This window comes from Emydura macquarii, unplaced genomic scaffold (genome assembly GCF_026122565.2).
Source record: "Emydura macquarii macquarii isolate MOO-44397 ecotype Brisbane River unplaced genomic scaffold, CSIRO-AGI_Emac_v2 contig_1790, whole genome shotgun sequence".
NCBI classification, from domain to species: domain Eukaryota; kingdom Metazoa; phylum Chordata; order Testudines; family Chelidae; genus Emydura; species Emydura macquarii.
In genome coordinates this window covers 27,384,495-27,405,157 of record NW_027131927.1, presented here as the reverse complement: position 1 = coordinate 27,405,157, position 20,663 = coordinate 27,384,495, and the positions used below count along the sequence as shown (strand labels likewise).

At 38.9% G+C, this 20,663-nt stretch overlaps 1 protein-coding gene across 2 annotated transcripts in view; it reads right to left on the bottom strand.

Annotated features, from left to right (window-relative positions):
- GRID2 (glutamate ionotropic receptor delta type subunit 2) overlaps positions 1–20,663 on the bottom strand; it is a 963,383-nt gene that overhangs the window by 302,823 nt on the left and 639,897 nt on the right. For both annotated transcript variants that reach the window (XM_067557183.1, XM_067557186.1), the window contains 2 exons: positions 19,139–19,312; positions 9,237–9,398 (listed from right to left, as the gene is read on the bottom strand). In XM_067557183.1, the coding sequence (XP_067413284.1) occupies positions 9,237–9,398; positions 19,139–19,312 (336 nt within the window). The remainder of the gene's footprint in view (positions 1–9,236; positions 9,399–19,138; positions 19,313–20,663) is intronic.

Below are 20,663 nucleotides of genomic sequence, written 5' to 3'. Positions count from 1 at the left end.
AGTCCCTGGGGAAGTGGCACAATCTGGGTAGTGAATTGGCAGACTGCCTGAGACAGTTTTGTCAGAGGGACCTTGATACCCTGGAATGGGAAAATTATAGTGACCTGGCTGGAGGGCCAAGCCATGAAGAGGGAGCACACTCAGTTACGGAGAGATGATAATCGCGTCCAAAGAGAGACACCATGGGGCAAGCAACGAAAGGAGGGGTATTAGACTGGTAGAGAGAATCTCCAGTTGAGCTACAAGGACACGTCACAGCAGTGAGTAGTAAATCCTCAGACAATAAGGAGATCCAAGTAAAATGTCAGGTTACTTGCAGGGGATCAAGGAGGAACGCTGTAGTATTTGAAGGTACCAAACTAAATACGTGATACGATGGATGGAATTATTTTGACATCCTAACAGCACTTCCAACATTTTCCTTTCCCAATGCTGACAGTGGTTTCCTTGCCAGAGTTTGTATGGCATCAATACCAAAATAAAAGTCAGTATTTATTATTTGACTAGATTCTTAGGTGGCTAGAATTGTGGAGAAAAGAATACATACTATACGGTGAGATAAAGTTAATCAGTGTTGTTTATATCCCGAAGTCTAAATTTAAGTGGTATCCATAACAGTGTCTCTCTACTTATTTACATGTTTTCAAAATATTTTCTATGTATTTTGAGATTCTCATTTATAATGGAGTCTGGTCTGTAATTGGACCATATTTGTAAATTCACATGGTTTTGGGAGAATAATGTAACAATAACTGACCTTAGTTATGGTGGAGGTCTGGTGTGGGCAGGCAGTGCACCATAAAACTATACAGAAAAGCAGAGAGCTATCTGGTAAAAATCTCAAACTTCCAACATTTGTTCAGCTATGTGGAAGGATTCTCCATCCAGCCAGGTCAGCATGCCTGGGCCAGTAATTATGCTGTCACTGACTGGCTAGATGATGCTGTTTTCTGTGTCATGTATACAGAACACGCAACCAGATTCACTTCCTTCATGTTCTACTGCTTAAGATTCATGTGGTGGAACGGAACATCATAATAGGGGTTGGTCATCAGGTTGCCTTTTCCCACATAGTCTGTCCACTATGTGCATCTTTTATGATTAGGAATCAAACAACTATTTGGGAGGCAAAGAGGGCAATTGCCATACTTAATGACCTTTCTTCAGCAGGAGAAGGTATTTGGCTTGTTTTGTGGATTTTGCTTGTAATGGAATTGGTCATTTATAGGATTGCACTGGTTTAACAACCTCCTTGATTTTCTCTATGTGAAGAGAGTCCTCTAAATTCTCTCTGTTTGACTCTGGTTATTAGGATAATAACTGAGACAGTCAAATAAGTTTTTAATAATATTAAAATTATTTTAGAAGAGGGATTAATTTGAAACAAAAACAAAACAAATGAAGGCAGACTGATAACCTACATTATAAAGTTACTGAGCTAGATGATCCAGTTGCAACTCAGTGATGTTCTGATATAGTTAAAACTGTGAAGAACAACTGTTATCAGGATTAAAGAGTGTTTCAACCACATTCCTAAATTGTGCCTTTCACGTTGCACAGCTGTTGCAAGATGTGAGAACGCTGTTAAAACATGGCTTAGTCCCAAATACACTGGCAAGAACAAACATTTTACATTGTTTCTTAACACTTTTACAGCACAGTTGGGACCTTCTATGGAAAAGCCAGGTTGCCAATCAATTGTAAGATACTTTATTTATCCTGTTTCTTCTTGTTTTTAAAAACATCCTCCTATTTACAGTGTTCACAAGGTAGGTACAGGGTAGGTTCACAAAAATGATTGTAAACATTAAATCTCTGTCTTACATATTTCTTTTCCATCAATGTCTTCAGTATCAAATTTGCTCAGTTTACAACTAAAAACACAATTTTTCTAACTGCCAGCAATGCAAGCTTAATCTGCTATCTGAAAATCAAACTGTGCCCCTTTTGCTTCATACATCACCATTAACAATAAATTCTGAATCAGAATTTAGAAGACAATTTTGTAGATGATTCATGAGGCAGAATAAAATACAGCTTGCTCTTCCACAGCTAGATGGGCTCTACAGTGCTAAAAGTGGTAAAAATTTGTTTATCAGTAAACTAAATGAATGTGACAGGGAAGACGTGGGTGGGGGCGGTGAACGAAGCACATATATGTCATAAAATAGTGTCATTTTTCCTCAGTCAGAGTCTTCACTATAAACCTATTTTAATTTCTTCTGAGACTATTCAGGAAGATTAGTATTCTCTAAGACGAACATTTTATGCTACTGCCTTATTTTTTCTAATGTCTTTATTGAGTAATAAAATTAGTCAAGGCTTGAGTCCTTGGGGATATTTGCTTTTAAAGGGGGAAAAAAAGACAAATTTAAAACCAGTTGCCCGAGCTGGTCAAATTCATTCTTAATGAATGAGTTACCTGATGAATTTGGCCATTTATTTTGTTCTAAAATACTTTGCAAACAGGGTTTTATGGCAGCTTCAGTGGGGTTTAACTGGGGCACAGGCCCTGAGCTACCTCTCTACACAGGTGTGAAAATTGTTTTGCCTATGTGAAATTCACAAACATTTATACATTGAACATTCACAAACAAGTATTTTTTGTTTAATACTTGTTTATCTATTAAACAAATTGTTTGTAATTTTTTGTGTACTTACATGCGCAAGCAAGTAATTCACCTATTCCAATAACTGCAGACAGCAAGTTTCTGCATTCATCTCAGAGAACTGCTGCTGTTTTCAGCAGAAGACACTGCAAGTAGAATAATAACTTTTCTCTCTAGTCTATTAACACTTCCCTTGTTTCTGAATATTTTCTAAATATTGTAATATTTATCCTCTAAAGAGTCAGATCTCTTGTCCTGGTTTTTCCTCCAGAAATTTGAACTAGATGTTCAAATTCTCTGAGTTTGAAATATTGTCAGATAGTGCCATTCCTTGATCTCCTATTCTGGAATGCAATTTTTAAAAGTAATTTTTCTTTCCCTCGAAAAGTTTACAACAGTTTCTTCGGGTAGCGTCTTTCATCTTATTCTGGGCTCAATTATGAGCCCCTCTGCGTGCCTGTTCAGGTTGTAACAAAGTCTCATTATTCACATTTTCCACAACGCCTATACAGAAGAGAGAGCAGTCTTCGCTACTCTTCTTCTCATGCAGACAGGCAGAGTATAGGCATATCTTTGGCTCTAGCCACTACCCCATCATCCACTGCATCTTCCAGTGCAGCTGAGCTGATAGAAATGGGGAAACAAACCAGATGGTGACTCTCAGTTTTTGTATGATTCCTGCCCTGCTTTGGGCAGCTATTCTTTGCCTGGTTCTCAGGCTAGGTGGTAAAGCTATAATTTAGAGCTGGGTGCAGAGTGTAAGCTCCATTTTTACAGAAGATTTTGAAATTTGGCTTTGTTCTGAATCAGAATGAAAACCAAAATATTCAGAATTCTCCAACAAAGAACACACAGATTTTTGTTTGTGTCAGCTGAAATGTATTTTTTCAACAAAAGCTAAGTGTTTCATTTTGATTTTGAGGTCTTAACCTTTGTATTTATACAATAGAATACAAAGTAAAAAACAATTTGAAAACAAATTGTCACTTGAAAACAAAATGTTTTGTTCCAAAATGTAGAAATAAGACTTTTTCCCTTCCCGCTGGTTTCCTTCCAAAACAAAAGCTCCAGCCAAATTGACCCAATCGTGTGAAACATTTGGATTTTGATGGAACTGCATATTCTGAGGGAATATGGTGGGTCTACTGAAGTTTCTCCAACCAGCTCTAGTTACAATGCAGCCTTTCGTAAGAATCATGTTCCATTGCTTCTTTTTAAATATCCATTTCTTTCGCCAGTTAATCAATCTCTCTATATTTTAGATGCCTTGTTCCTTTTCCTGCCCTCTTTTTCATATTGTATACCTAAAAATAACCTCAGCTTCTCACAATTTCTTGTTCTCCACCTTTCTCTCTCATCACTTTTTCACACATTCATTGCTACCTTTCCTGTACTGCTCCACACTTGTTTTACATCTTGCATGGGATTCTTACTTTCCTGTGACTCTCGTCTCAGCTCTCAGTTTACCTCTGATACTTCAAATGTATCTGACTCAATATTTCTTTTTCAATGTTCAGCTGTATAAATCAAAGTATTTCCACAGATTTTAATGGTCAGTTCACCTACTGTGAGGTACTTTACCTAGACTCAAAGTTTTTCTTCGTCTGACTTTAAAACTATCTTGGTCAAGCTTTAATGGTTAGGTGAAACCCAGATTGAGAGGGAGAAATCATTTGTGTGGAAAATCTCAGGCTTTTCTATTTCCTATTCTAGGCAGGAGAGGAGCAGATCAGCACCCCACCTGTTATATGTCTTGTTTCTACACAGTACTGGACAAGTTATCAGATCAGCCAAAGGGGAGCAAGAGACAAAGCCCTGGAAGGAGTGAGAACTATTCTCTGAGTCAGTCCCCCTGTGGCTGTAATCTCCGCACAAAACCTTCTTTCGTCAAATCTGCTTCACTCACAACTCAGCCTCAAATGTCTGCAACTGGCTGTAGAGAGCCTAGCCATGTGGGCATTTCTAGCACAGAAGCTCCTGCAATATCAACCATGCTACAGTCCTGTAAGGACTTGCCTGAGGCATATCAGATCAAAAGCCACAAGGTAGTTAATGCTTCATGTGGTCCTATGAATGGAGAGGCACAACGGTGTGTTGCTTGAAATCCTTCTCAATCTTTTTGAGTCCTATTCCATTCATTCCCCTTGTTCAGGCCTCTCTCTTAGCCAGTGAAGGGTACGGATACTCCACTTCTTGAAAAGAGAAAGAACTAAGATATAGCATCCCAATTAATAGTAATTTGAAATCAGGAAGTAGATTAGAAATTACAAGAGGTCACAACAATGGTTTGTGGGCCTGATTCTAACCCACATGTAAGCACAACAATCCTTATTTATTTCAACTGGATTTCCACCCATGGTTGAGTGTTTCTAAATATAAGGGCAGTATTATTTAATTTAAAGCAATTTAGGTAAGGTGCTCACTGGGGCAACAGTTCTCCAGGGACTATTCTAATATATAGAATTCCCTGTATACAGCAAACCTTACTATGTCCCTCCCCACATGCGTACAAGAATTAGTGAGTGAAAATCTAACATTTACCCATCTCTAGAATTCTCACTTGGGAACTAATCGAGCAACAGTCACCATTTTAAAAACCAAGCTATGATTTTTTTTTTGGTTCTATTTTGTTAAGTATATACACACCACTGTGGGCATTGGGGCCCTATAACACGTAAAAATGTATTACTATTTCGTGTTTCTTAGGGAAGCTCCATCAGAATAGATCTAAACAAATGCATGCAACCTAATCTTAATTTTGGAGGAATAGATTGGAAGGGAGCAGAATCAGCAGTTTTCCATGGGCTTGTTTACATCCACTAGAAGGTAAATATAGTAGCTAAACATTCTGCACCATTCTCCCCTATACAGAATTAAACTGCACACAGGAGTGGAAAATCTGAGTTTTAGTTCACGGAGTTACCTGTATATTCCCTCATGGCAGAAGGGATAGGTTTGTCTTTTGGTTCAACAACCAAAAATAATGAATCTTGGGGATCTCCTAGAAACAAGGAGCAGGTAGATGGAGAGCCTGGGCCTCCACACACTGAGGTTCCTACAATATAGACCCACAGTTTTGGCTTGGGAAGAATCCAGCTAAGCAGGGCGAGTCTCCCTCTTATTCCCAGGTGTCTCCAACCGCAAGCCCACCTCTAGGCTTGTAGCTACTATAAGTGAAGTTCAGTAGGTGGGTCGTGTTCCCTAGTAGAATTACACTTCTTTGTAAATAATTTGTAAAAGAAAACTTCACAATGTGTCCTTTGCATTTTTCTTCCTTTTCTTTCCCTTCACCCATTTCCCCCCCATTAACTATAGGACAGAACACATCCCCTTTTTTAATCCTGTTTTTCCCTCAAAGTTATTTTTCTTGTAGTGTGTAATTTTTTTCCTCTCTCCTTCTGTTTCCTTTCCTTCTATATGGTGTTGTTTAAGGAAATCACCTCTCCTTCAAATTCACAACTCTTCTCTGGGGCTCTCTCTTTCCTCACTTCCCACAGACTCTTAATCATCCTCCCCACCTAACCCATTACACAGACATTATTTTCTCTGTTTTTACACACACAAACTCTACCTCCCTGTAATAGCCACTTTCCCTTCATAGATATACACAAACATTTCTACTCTCAGACCCATAAAGCTGCACATGCACCAATCTTCAGACAACCCTGTCCCTCCTACATACTCACAGACCTTTCCCACAAACATCACAAAACTGGGAATTCCTCTCCCTTGTCGGAAATGGGCAGAAGGAGGGTCCTTTTCCTCTCCTAGAGGAGAATGGCATTGAGCAGGATCTCCAGGCTGATACATTAATCAGGGCTCAACTCACTCTAGTCTAGTTATCTAGTCTCAGACAAGGCAGAGCCAGCTAAATCCTGAGCAGCTGCTCATCACTCACTGTGCTTGATTGAAGGGGAAAGAGGAGAGTAACTTTCAGTAGGGAGGAGAGCAAGAGGGATGGGACTGGGTCTTGAATGTTAAGTGATGCCAGAGCAAGGGGTGAGGGAGAGGAAAAGGCAGAGCAGATGAAGGAATCCTCAATAAGGAAAGGGTGTCTTTCTTTGTTTTAAAAAAAAATTCTGCCACATTAGAAATAGACAGTGGGCCTATGGTCTTGCCAGTCATGTCTGGCCTGCATTCACCAAAACTACAAAGTTGGGATCCTATGATGGGGCTTTAGTTGTTCCAAAAAAAAGAAGGAGGAGGAGGGAGCATGGCACAAAGAGAGAAATCCACCTCTCCATGCTACTTCAGCACTGGCCCATTAACATAAGCTCCTGTTCATGTGTAGAAGTGGAAATGTATGTACACATGGAAGCCTATGCATTTGGATTTGATTTTGGCTTTAGAACAGCTGTAGCATTTTGAGCTTGAAGAATCCTCTTCTGTCAACACAGTACAGTACAAACAATATTCAGATGTGCCTTTGGTTTATAAAGCTTGGCTTCTCACCAAAGCCAATTTTTGCAAACTGGGCCAGCAGAGACAATGACAAGGAACACAACTCTGGCTAGGGCTGCACATTTCAGTAATTACCACACCTTTTAATTAATTCACTAGTGGTCTAACCCACATCTCTTATGTAGTGTTTTCATATTCTCCTGCCTTCTCAAAGGTTTTCGTATTTCCTTTGGTTCCATTTCTCTCTCTGTTTCAGGGAGAATCTCTTCACACAGTACGGGTCTTGTGTGAAAGGTCATGGGAGGACTCTGTTTTATTAATCATCCTATTATAAAAGGCAGGATATGGAAAAAGAGAAACTGGAAATGTTAGTGAGGATGACATGGCAAAAAATTTAATAAACTCTGCAGCATTTGAAAGCAAAAAGCTGAAAGTGTGGTAAGAAACAGCACATATGATGCTCATGTAGGACAATGGGCCTGCTGTCACATCCACAGGTGTCACAAACAAGCTAAGAAAAAAAGCAGAAGTGCAGTCAGCAGTTCCTTTCAAGGCTGTATACTCCTAGCCTCAAATTAGAGAATGTAACGGGGCTGGCTGTATTTGTCTGAAATGCCCCCACCCAAATAACAAGTGTTAATCCTGATGGGAAAAGGTAAAGTGGGGTTGGTGGCTCAGTGCCCCAGATATGAATAAATGGAGTAGTCCTTAGAGAGAAAGGGTGTGTGCTAGGATTTAGAAAAGACAAGTCCTGAGGAAGAGGACCCTATGAGCAACCAAGCCTGAGAAGGTCTAGTGTAGGATAAAGTAAACATAGGAGCAGCTTGGTGGATTCCTCTGGTAGTGTAAAACCATTGTAAAGGCTGTTTAACTACCTGCCGCCCTCTGGCATAGAAGGCATGGCCTGAGTTTCCCTTTACCCTGGTGAAATCCAGCTACCAGAATGGGCCCTGGGGAGGTGTGGGGGATGGGGAGGGCAGGGAGCAGGCAGTATTATATAAATTGGGCCTGAGGCACCTCTGCTTTACAGCAGGGCTAGTGCAGATTGGCTCAAGAACTGGGAGTAGCAGGAAGCTGATTTAAAGAAACCATCTTTGTTGCCACCAAGTCTAGCCTGCTCTGGTATGGCTGAGGATCTGACCCAAAATGGCTGCCTCTGATTATGTTAATGTGTTATGTTTCCTAAGTTAACTGACTTTTGAAAAAAATACATTTTAATTCTTAAAATAAGATTAAACAGTTCTGTAATTTTTTTAAATCACTGTAGTTTTCTTTCATTAATATAATATAAGCATTGTCAGCACTGTGTAAATGTACATCGCATGTACTTCATTAGAAGAAAGATATTGACAAACTTGAAGGACTTCAAACAAGAGATATTAATATGATTAGGAATCAGGATGGATTTACTTATGAGGAAAGATTAAACAAACTTAATATGCATTTCTTAGCTAGAATACACTGATCAGGAAAAGTCATGTTAGTAGTCTACAAATATTTGAAGGGTATAAACATCAAGAAAGGAAGGGGATAACTAGGAATAATAGTATAACATCCAATATAGCAAAATTTAGGCTGAATATCAAGAAAAGTTTCTTGACACTGAGCATAATTAGGATGTGAAATAATGGTCCAAGAGAAACAGTAGAAGCCCATTCCTTGGGACACTTAAAGCTGGACAAAGCAGTATAAATTATACCACAGGGAACAATCCTGTACTGGCAGCATATAGACTAGATGAATTAATAAGGTTTTTCTGGCTCTGATCTCTATAATTCTGTTACATTATGCCTGTAGGAGTTTAATAATGAATTGCACAGAATATTAGCTGGATGCAATTGTTCCAACCTTTTTTCTTATATTGTTTTACTGACAAAGGAAGGACTGTAATTCTAATATCAATTACCTCAGAATAATTGATCTGTATGTTTTTACCTCCCCACCTCCTGGGCACAAAAATAATGTAATCTTTTTTGTGCTTGAAATACCTGTGGGTCTGATATTCAGCAACCATAATATTTTTCATTCAAATACACCCATTAAAAAATAACAAAACAAAAATCTTTAAGGAGAGCTCTCCGTTAGAACTTTTTTTACCACTACACTAATGCTATAGTTTTTGGAAAGACACTGTTGTTAGTAAGAATAGAACACCTTTCATCAAATAAGATTTGTTCCTCACTGGAGTTGAAAACGGAAGAGAACAAAATACCAGAGGAAAAGTACCTTCTTGATGGTATCCAGCATGGATCGCCCTCCTTGCCAGGGTTTGGAATTCTTTCTGATACAAGTCAGGCTAGCCATGCTGTGCCACTTCCGGTCCTCTAGCTTCTTATGAAAAGCATTAGCCAACAAAAGCACAGTGTCATATATGTAGAGGTTCGAAATCTGTAAAGAGATTAGAAATTGATTATTAGCAGCTAGTGGACATATGTTGGCAGACATAAACTTGCACAGACCCAGCTGCAGGATCAGGGCCTAAATTATTATCAGTTTCCCTTGTTTATAATCAATTTCCAAACAATTACCTTATCTGGTTCTCAAGCACTTACCATATTTTGCAGTGTATGGGCTTCCCATGTGGTAGGTAGACTTGTTTGTAAATATATCAGGGTCAGCCAGCTACTAAGCACCTGATGGTGACCTAGGGTGGTTCTACAGCAGCCTGCCTCAATTTCCCCTTCTCTGGGCTCCTCGGTAAACTCCACAGTCCATAGCATTTAAAACAAGATTCATCCTTCTGGGTGGGGTCTAATTTATTTAAACTTTCACACAGTTTCCAGTGGCCATCGAGGCCCAAAACTCTTCCCTCTTGACACAGGGAAACTCCACAAACCTCCTTCCAGGGCTTGGACTGTTTTTCCTGGTCCCTTTAACTTGACTTTCACCAGTTCCACCCAAGTTGGCAACAAAACCTTTCAGCAACAGAACTCAATGGTATCTCTCCCTGGTGGTCCAAAACAGAGTCTTCACTCCAGTCTCTGCTAAACCTGGCCCAGCCTCCATAACGGTCTGTTCTCTTGCTCTGTATTCGGCCACAACATCCAGGGCTTCTTTCCTGGAATATGGCCTCTCCCAAAGTCCACAACTCCTCTCCAGCCCCATACACAGTTGTCTTCTCTTAGCTCTTCCACAGAAGGCCAGATTGGGTCACATGAACTCCATCTTACCCATCTGGGGAGGGAAGCTAATTATGTCACAGATGGGGTGAGCCTGTCTCCCCTTGTGACCTTAATTTAATTGAAAATAAATCATAGAAATAGTTATCCTGGTTTCATTTTTTTCCCCAAAAGTTTTCCCCAAACCGGAATTTTGGGACAAATATGGCATGATAATGCCTCTGTAGGCACAAATTTTCTTTTTCATTCAGTGGTTCATAATGGTATTTATAAGGTAATTTTCATTTTATTGTATTCCTTAATATGGTCAGTTTAGACCACTGAAATGGGGAACACGAAGAGAGACAGAGTGAGACGTCCTAGTCCCTATTATGAAACTCTCTGCATATGAAACTCTCAGTGAAGTCACTGAACTTGCAAAACACTCACTTGTTCTCCTTTCTGTTTGATAACTAAAATATTTAAAATAAAAAATCTGAAATTTTTAGTAATTTAGCATCAGCAATGGGAACTCACTATGCATCAGTGAAAAAACGTCAGTGCCTAGTGATGTTATTTCAGCATTGCAAGAATTCCATAAGGGCAATATAGTAACACATTAAATATTAACTTGCATATAAGGCCTGTTTCTGCAAAGTGATGCGGGCCCTCACTTTCCATTAACTTCAGCAGATGTTGAAGGATCTTAGCTCTGACAGTATTAAACTCTCATACTGTGCATATGCATATGTTTATGCCCAGAAGCTTAAGTGCAGCATCCAACAGAGGATATCAAAGCTCAGCAGAAGAAACAGAAATAACTTGCCTCCCCCTTTTCCAATTATCTTGATTAACTTTTTTTTTTTTTTTTTAATATATTTACTTCTTAAATGCATATTCACTGGTTCAGGCATACTTTAATGATAAGATATAATTCAGCATGAAGTAATAAAGGAACAGAATTCACAAGCTCTTCAGAAATAATTTACAAAATGGCCGTTTTTTCCCAGTTATTTCCATCCTCAGATGGAACAGGCAGGTATCCTGCAGATGCTATCATAAAGAGAAACCATTAGCTGCATCTGACAACATGGTGCTCAGAAGCAATATGAAGTTAGAAGACTGAGTCATATCCAGGGCATTTGAGAATACTCCTTTCAGATCATTTATCAGTCATTTAAAGTTCTTGGGCCTGCAGCTGTCTAGGGGAAACCCAGGATTTCCCCAGCTACACCATAAGGCGTTCTGGAGCGTTTCCAGTATCTGAAAATTAGCCAGCCAGTGGCAATTAGCTATTTGACGCAGTATTGTTTTTTTGTTTTGATGCTGCTAAGACCAATTGCTCATTATCCCCTGAATCTGTAAGATGTGTTAAGTGGCCTATGTGGTGCTTTCTCCCCAAAGATAAAAAATGAAGATTTCAAGTACTCAGCTTTCCCGAAGATCTTAGAAGAAGGGGGAGACCTGAAGACATGAAACAGAATAAAAAGGTAGAGGTTCAGGCTGCTAGGGACTCCTTTATTTTGTGGCAGAAAACATCTTAAGAGTAGGAAGGTCTTGTAGCCAGTTAAAAGGAAGGGGTTTTTAAGGAAGGAATGGGTTCCTGAAGAGGCTGATATGCTGATTCAGATATTCCAGGGTCCAAATATCATGTGAAAATTATGACACTCCAAATATCATCTTTTGCCAATCCTACTAATTAATTGTATATAATTTACTTGCTGCCTTATGCAGGCTCCAACTTGCAGTGACATATCCTGGCTCTGACTCTCTCTTCTACAGTCTGATCCTAGTCTCCCACAGAAGTCTTTTGCTACTTCCTCCCAGCTCCACCAGAATCCAAGGAAAGCTTCCTCTGCTTCTCTCCTTTACCAGGAGTTCCTAAGACACTTGTTGCTTCCTTTGCCTCCCAAATTTCCACATCAAGTTCTAGTCTGCTTTTTTCCTTAAGCCTTTCATGATTCTTCATTACCACTGCTAACTTTACATTAGTAGCTACTGACTCAGAGAGCTCCTGATCCTCCTATGTTTTCCCCCTCTCCCCCCAATTCTGACTGAGTAGTCTATCACACTGTGTTTTGGAAGAAGTTTTCTCTTAACCATTAAAATAAACTTCCCCTACAACGCTACTGATTCTGAATGTTTCTCTCAGAATTCAGATGTCTAACATATGAATAAGGTTACTGGTTCCCTTTTTAACTCTGAGGTTAGACATCACACTTGTAAATGACAAGGTTAAAGACATGGAAGTCTAAATCCTCATGTGAAGTCAATCAGTGTCACTCCATCATGGTGTTAATTTACATCAGGTGAACATCTGGCCCAGACTGGTTAACAGTGCACTCGTTCAATAATTTAGATCACCTACCGTTGCACTGATCAGAACTACCAGGGCTGAATATCAATTAAAGCCTTATTTCCTCAAAGAAGTTTGCCCCACATTAACTTCCGCCGAGGGGGGAAATGAAGAATGGGAAATAAATTATGTCCTACTATAATAATATATGGAAGAAGCCTGGGCTGAAGAAAAGAACCTCCAGAGGGGGAAGACAGTAAGATCACTAATAAGACCAAATTAGTACATAAAGACTACAAATGCCAAATTGTCAGTTCCCAATAAAATAACATTGTTTTCAAGGTAATATCTGTAATTCTATAATATTCTGTAAATATCATGGGATTAGGAAACCTTTTGTCACAGTTCACACAGAGGAATACACTTATGAATTTAGGAGCAATTTATCTGTGTTTACATCAAGTATTTACAGGATTCAAATGTACAGAGTTCAGCAGGCAGTAAGCTATTTTTTAGTCCTTTACTAATATGTCAGCTCAACATTTATGGCATCACTGGACTCTCTGATCATTTTAAATGCACTATAGTTAATTTCTATTTCTGCAGAATCCTTCCCTCTCTTGGAAGTGTGTTGCATTAACCATAGTCCTGGTATGCATGACAGGAATGCAATGTGAAGGTTATTTTGTACATTTATGGCTCTGCAACATAATTATAACAAGATGTTTAATGCACTGTATATATCAGTTGTTGATAGTCTACTTATTCCAAATCTCCTCAAACTCTTTTGCAGAAGTGGATGACCATTGAAATTAAGCAGCAGCACTTAATTAGGTGATCTCCAACCTGCCAGGTATCAAGAATATTAACTATAGGTGTCTGGTAACCACATAAAATTACAGGAGAAAGAGTTAATATAATCAATCTTTCTGTTCAGATAGCATAAATCTGAGGACAATTGTGAACCATTCAACTGAGCTAGAGGAGCACAACAGTATCTAATTCACACAATCACCTAACACTTTAAAGGCCTGATTCCAATCCCGTTGAAATGACAGTTTGATACAATGGATATTTCACAGAGCAGAGACTGGACTCAAAAGATTATGTAACCATATATGTATTTGAAGTATGTTCTTGTGGCTATGACACTAGACTTGAATTGTTACTCAGGAAATCTGGGTTTAGTGCCCAGCTTTTCCATAGATTTCCTGTGTGATATTAGGCAAGTTGCTTAATCCATCTGTGCCTAAATTCCCCATCCGTTAGCCAGGGATGCCAACATTTTTTCGCTCCCATCCCTTTTAGAATGCAAGCTCTCCCACGAAGGGACTGTCCCTTACTATGTGTCTGTACAATGTGCAGTTTTGGTTTGGGCCCAGAGCTGCTTCTACAATAGCAACAATAAATAATAAATTATATTATATTATAATTCATAATTATCATTGACCTGCACATTTCAACTTTAGTTGTGTAGAATAAATCTTGTTTAACTCTGATAACATGGTGATTTTTTAATCATGAAGAACCACTATGAAATCATTACCACAACTATTACAATCATCCACTATATGGAATTTGGACAATTTTGTTTTAGTACCCTCCCTTATAAGTGTAAATAATTTTGTACTCCATTTCCCATTTTCAACCACAATTGTCCTTTTCTTTCTGTGTTAATACAAAATTTGTTAAAGTGATATGTTTAATTGAAGCGCATGTGCTTCAATTTTCATATTCCTTTTTACTGATATTTTACTTTTTTCCCCTAAAGTGCTCTCTTTAGGCATCTGGGATTCAGTACAAATTTTAAAAAGTATCTAAATAAAATTGCACCCAATTTTCCAGAAAAATAGTGTATTTAACAAAAGCAAAAGAAGTAGGTAAGAAATAAGCTGTGAAAATCAACCATTTTACCCTGAAAATTTGATCACATCCAACTACACCTTAATTCCCTTCTGTGACACAATGCACTCCCATGTACACCATTATGGTGAATCATTCACGTTCATCCTTATAGTGTAACTGTGTATTGTTTAATGCAAAGTATGTCATGTCAGGTGATTTTGGAGTGCTCATGACATACTGAACATTATTGTTATAGTAGTATGTCTCTTGCAATGTCATATGTATGGTTATGAAGCTCTGCTCTAAAATATTCCCAGATATGTGTCTCACGTAGCTTGAGACAGATCTAAGCAAACACTAAATGCAAAGAGGTAGTTCACGTCTCACTAAGGCATGTATAAAACAAACCAGGTCTTCCAGGAACAATGGAGTAGCCTAAGCATCTGATAAGGGGATGCGCATTGACTGAAGACATGGTGAAGACCATGCAGGAATGTGGCTGTGGTGAGGCCCCGGAGGGGGCAAAGGGACATTTGAAAAGGGGGAACATTTTGGCTGCTCGCTCTCTCTCTCAATCCAGCTATGAACAACATCAAGCAACTGAAGCATTGACCACAGGGGAAAGCCTGTTTGGAGGCCGATTAACCAGCCTGCGGTGAGAACCATCTCAGACTGTAAGGCTAGTGAAAATATTGAGCTTAGTTTAGAATGTGATTTGCCTTTTTTTTACTTTTGTTTAAATGTGACCTTCCTTCTTCTGGCTTATAATCACTTAAAATCTTTCTGTACTTAATAAACATATTTGTTTGTTTTATCTAAAGCAGTGCACGTGGTCTGGGTGTGTGTAGAAACTTCATTTAAAGTGACGGAGCAGGTGCATATCAATTTCTATGATAAAATGATGAACATATGAGCTTCCAGAGTCCGGTGGGCAGCACTGAGCTCTAAAACAGTAGTTCCTAGGGTTGCACCTGGGACTGGAGATATTTGCTGGGGTCATTCTATTGCATAATCCCATGATTGGCAGGCCAGAAGCAATCACTCACTAAGGTAAGAGCCGCTGGCTTGCAGGAGGCTATGTGTGGACTGTCCCAGAAGTGGGGTATTCACACAGAGAAGCAAGTGCTAGTCAGGCTCTAGGAGTGAGGTACTGGGTGTCAGCTATACACCAGTCCAAATTGCAGAAGGGAACGTCACACCTTTTCTAGGGCTTCCATATCTAATTCAAGTCGTCATCTGCACAACCACCTCTCTGCTCGTTTGTTTTCACATGTCAAGCTTGCTGCATCCAAGCCACACGTCTAACCACTGCTTTTGTTTCTTTCTTCTATTCTTGCTTCTGTGTTTGTTTCATGTTGCCCCTGTGGCCCCTTTCTGACCCACTCTGTTTTGCCTCTATCTTGGCCTTTTTCACAATCCACTTCTTCCTTTAAACGTACAAGCCTTAGTTATCCCTAAGAAACAAGATCACACATGTAATATAAATGGGGAAAAATCTTGGACCCTATTTGATGCATGCAACAGTTACTCAATCTACCTACCATATGATCTCACTGCTGTCATCCCTGACTAAAAGCATTTAAAATGTAGCTCTAATGAGAAAAATAACACTGTAAAACAAAATCTTTCCACTCAATTTATCTCCTCCATGTTTTTCCTTAAGTCACAGCTGCATGTTTTGCATATTGAAAACATGTTTTTATTCCTGCTAGCAGCCCAGCAGAGCAAATAAAACTATAGATGAGCCAAGCTGATTTTATTTTGCCTCCTCATGTATCACCAATAAAACTGTCAGCTAAGTTCTGATTCCAAAATCTTTATATATTGTTGATGGTGATGTAACAGGCAGAAAGAAGCCAGCTTGGTTTTTCATATCCCAGGGTGAATTTGCAATGCTGGCAGTTACAATAATCTTTTTTTCTCCCCTAACTTGTACATTGGAGATATTTTATATGGGAATGCTATAGAGAAAACAAATAATTCCATCCCTGCCATTCTGAGAGTACATTTCTGACTAGTCATACTTTGATGGCATAAAAAAGGTTAGAGGCTTTCAGACTGATAAAGGATTCTGTGCTCCTATAAAATTATTTTGTACTATTATAGGGGAGTACAAAAAGGCAATGGACAAACCCTAAAGCTAGTCTTTGGCCTGTGCAACATGGGAAGTCACATTTGAGTCTCTTTACAATTTGTAATATTATCATTTTATCCCAAATTGTCAATGTATTAACATAAAAAACCCGCTATGCCACTACTGAAAGACAGCTATCTCTGGGCTGGCAAGAGCACAACTACTGGGCACAGTAACTCTACATAACTTTTTAGGACACAAGGGGAAGAATATTTTATTCAACTGAAATTGTAGGAGGGTTTTCAGTAGGCAGAATATAACTACCCAACCTGGAATCTGGTCAAGACACTTCAGTTAATACTAGAGCTTTGTTGAAAAAAAAAAATCTGGCAAAACTTTTTTTTAATCAGAATATGCAGATTGGTCAAATGCAAAACATTCCATGCAGATGGCTCAGATTCAACAAAGTTTCTCCAGAAGAGAGGCAGGGGTCCCATGGATCCCTGCCTAGTTTTCGCCAGCTCACCTGTCAAACTCCTTGGGAGCCCATGAAGCAGACTACTCCTGAGCCAGTGGTCCCAGAGTCTCACCAGGCAGAGAGCCTCTAAACTGGAGCTCTGTTTCCTTTCTTAGAGAATTTTGAAAACATTGCTTTCCATTCCAAATCAGAAACCAATTATTGAAATATCAAAATGCCCTAGGAAATGGAATTACCTTTTTTCTTACACTTCTAGTTAATACTCCTATTCTTTTTTGCAGTGTTGTTATAGTCATGTTGGTCCCAGGATATTAGAGAGACAAGGTGGGTGAGGTAATACCTTTTATTGGACCAACCTTAGTTGGTGAGAGATACAAGCTCTTTGTATAAGCTTAAAAGCTTGTCTCTCACCAGCAGAAGTTGGTCCAATAAAATACATTACTTCACAGATCTTGTCATTCCTATTCTTGAAAGACGTGCTGTGATTATGACCTCAGTTTCACATTTTATCCAAAAGACAAATTTTGCCCCTTAAAACCATCCTACTGAAGTGAATCCGTGCGACCTAGTTATTAATATCTCTTCCTGTTGAATCTATGTTGTTTCCAGAGGTCTTCTATCCACATATTAACACCACTCAACCTTGCTAAACTTCTAACAAGATCATAGCAGAAAGAGGGTCAGTACCAGAGGGACAGAAGCCAAATGCCAGAGCGAAGGGGAGTAAACCAGAATCATAAGCCAGAGGCAGAGCCGGGGGTCAAATCCAAAAGTCTGAAGCCAGAGTGGAGCTGTGACTGGAAGCAGGCTGGAGCAGGGATAGGAACAAGGGCAAGTGCAGCTGTGGGAGAGGAATGTGTTGAGCAGCCACTGATCTGCTTCTGCGGCCAGGCTTATAAACAGAACTACTGAACCGGCAGCCAGTCGGGACTGTCGCCACTCTTTGAGTTCCGAGGTAGTGTACCTGGGCTCATTGGTTGCTTAGTAGTACAGTTAGTATCTGGGCGAGTCCTTGGTTGCTTAGTTGTGTAGTTAGTATCTGGGCTCATTGGTTGCTTAGCAGTGCACTTAGTCAAAGAGCAGGCCAGCAGATGCTCTAGGTGGTGTGGTCAGTGACTGGCTGGTTCTGCACTCCTGAGTAGTGCTAACTTTGACAGAACTGAGTCAAACCAGAATTACTAGCAAAGAAACAAACTTGCAAACACAGATGCGAACTCAATCCTGTGAGTAACTCTGGGTGGATAGACCCCCACTTTACCATTTATCTCTAAGAATTTAATTATTTTGATTGGGCTCAGTTCCACCAGAACCGTGATTAGAACTGGTCAAATAATGAAAAACAAATGTAGCTTATATTTTCAGAATATTTTCTCTCTTGATTTTGATTTTGTTTTATATTTTCCACTGACATATTTTTATTTATTTCATTTTTAAAGTAATAATATTTTGAAGTGATTTTAAACAAAAATATTTTAAAATCTAAAATTTTCATTCCTGAAATTTACATTTTGGAAAAATCCACCACTTGTATAAGGTGACCTTTTAAAATTGGGACTGAGGGGGAAAAATATGAGAGCTGCAAGGAGAAATAAATAAATAAAGGAAAATTTTTGAGAAAATTAAAATATTTGGTCAAAAAGTCTATTTACTGAAAAGAAAAAAAAAATCAAACATTTCCAATCAATTCCATCAATGACAGATCAGGAACCCAGAAGTAGGTTTAAAAATACATGTTATCTGTTCTTGTCCAAGGTCAATATATGGAATATGCTTGCCATAGGTGAGGGTGGAATATATTGGTATAAATAAGATATTGCCATATAATCAGTAAAATCTGTACTCAAATCTCTGACAATTAGATAAATAAATATGGGTTTAGATATTTAGATTGACACCGCCAAGTTTGGAAATGCTTGGTTCTGAATCTTCAGGCAGAAGCTCTCCATGATGGCTTTACTACTATTACTAGTTCTGTGGCTTGATAAGCATGGCATAAGATTCTTATTGTGTCACTCTGCAGAGGCAATTCTTGATGGAGAAATGGTAAACTATAAAACTCAGTAGAGCAGCAACTCAATACCCCTTCCTCTGGATGCTGAGCTGCTTCTCTGTCATTTTCCTGACTTGCTGTGGCTTAGGCTAGATACATAGTTCTAGTCAGTAGGATGGCACACCAAACAGCTAAAGCCATTTCATTGTTTCATGCATGAACCATTAGGATATGCCACACAAGAATATTAAGAATAAACAATCAAAAATTACACTAAACTCAAAGCTTTTCCCAGTAGCTGTCTATAAAGATAGCACACAGATGAGACTATATTGATATGAAGATACCTCCATGTTCTGGGAGAAAGGGTCCTTAGGATCACACAGTGATGAAGATATTCTGTGGTTGCCACGGAAACAACGTTGACTGCTGTTCTGTGGGACTGGAAATGTCTGTCGAATAATTGTTAACCTTCCAATTGACCTTCTCACTAGTTCCTGCACATCCACATCATTTATTTCCTGTAATATAAAGATAAGGCATAGAATATGTAGAAAAGTTAAAACACAGAAATGTCACCACTAGACTATAAATGAAAAATAAACTGAAAGACGTGGCATTTATTCTGTGCTGTCCTGTTCTCAAAGACAAACACAGGTGTATTTATTAAAATGACTGGCCTACCATATCTATAATCATGTTACATGCTAAAATATGCTACACTGAAGCCTAAATGGAGACCTCGGGGGTGTAAGTGGGCTTTCCCCCCCCCCCTTCCCTTTGATCTTTTACTTTAAAGTGTTTCACAGCAGATAATGTGTAGGACAGTAGGACGACATAGTATGAAGTACTGCTAAGTGCGGCATTATAAGGAGCTCTGGAGGTACAGACAATTATTCAGATCTTAAGTGTTCATTTCCTGGAAAAAGAACCAATAAACAATTTAGTGGTTAACTAACAATTTATCAAAACGGCATGGGGAGAGAGAAAGAAATGCATTAGGTCATTCAAGGCTGTGTGTGTGTTGTTGTGCATAGCAAGATCTAATTTAAAACCAGCCTTTATCTGTAAAGTTTCTATTATGGTTTAAAGCTGAGCACCCACAGCTAAGCACAGACACTTTAAAGAAAACTAAATAAACAAGTTAATATTTATTGGATATTTTGGTTTGGGGAGGAATATAATGTGAGTGTGTAAAGACTGAGGCTATGCTGTTTTACACCAGCTGTGGATTTCACCTTGAATTTGGCATGGCTAATTGATTAACAAACAATAAGAACTGACCCAAACCTTTATTTTAAACCTGAATTTGAGATTAACTTGAATCTTTTCTGAGAACTAAAGAGGTTTAAAAGCCCTAAAAATAGAGTTGACTTTCTCCCCTCTTTTGTCCATTTTTTCTGCACAGAAGCAGAGTTAATGAAGTACTGTATGGCACAACACAATTTATCCGAAGAGAGATTTCTCAGATCTAGGGACTGTCCCTCGGCACAGTGAATCATTTGCTTGTTATTTCCTTTAAGGAGCTGCCCCTGTTTATTGGAATGTACTTGTTGTCCTAAACATTTTGGAAACATAAGAGTTTAATGTTCCAAGCTGAAGTTAGCAAAAATTCTATGGGAAATTTTCAGCATGACTTTCAGAGTAAAAAGCACATTCCAATAGAAAGCAAAAATTTTGAAATATAGGCCCAGTTTCCCTTTTTTTGCAGTAGTAAACTGCATCTGAATTTGTGTGTCTGTATATGACTTACAGGAGAAAATTCGTGCACTTCTGCTTCAACTTCATGATCTGTGTTCACAATTGCATAGTTAGGAGGCAGAAATACTCAAACTGAAGACCACAATGAAACTTCCTGTCTGCAAAAAGCAA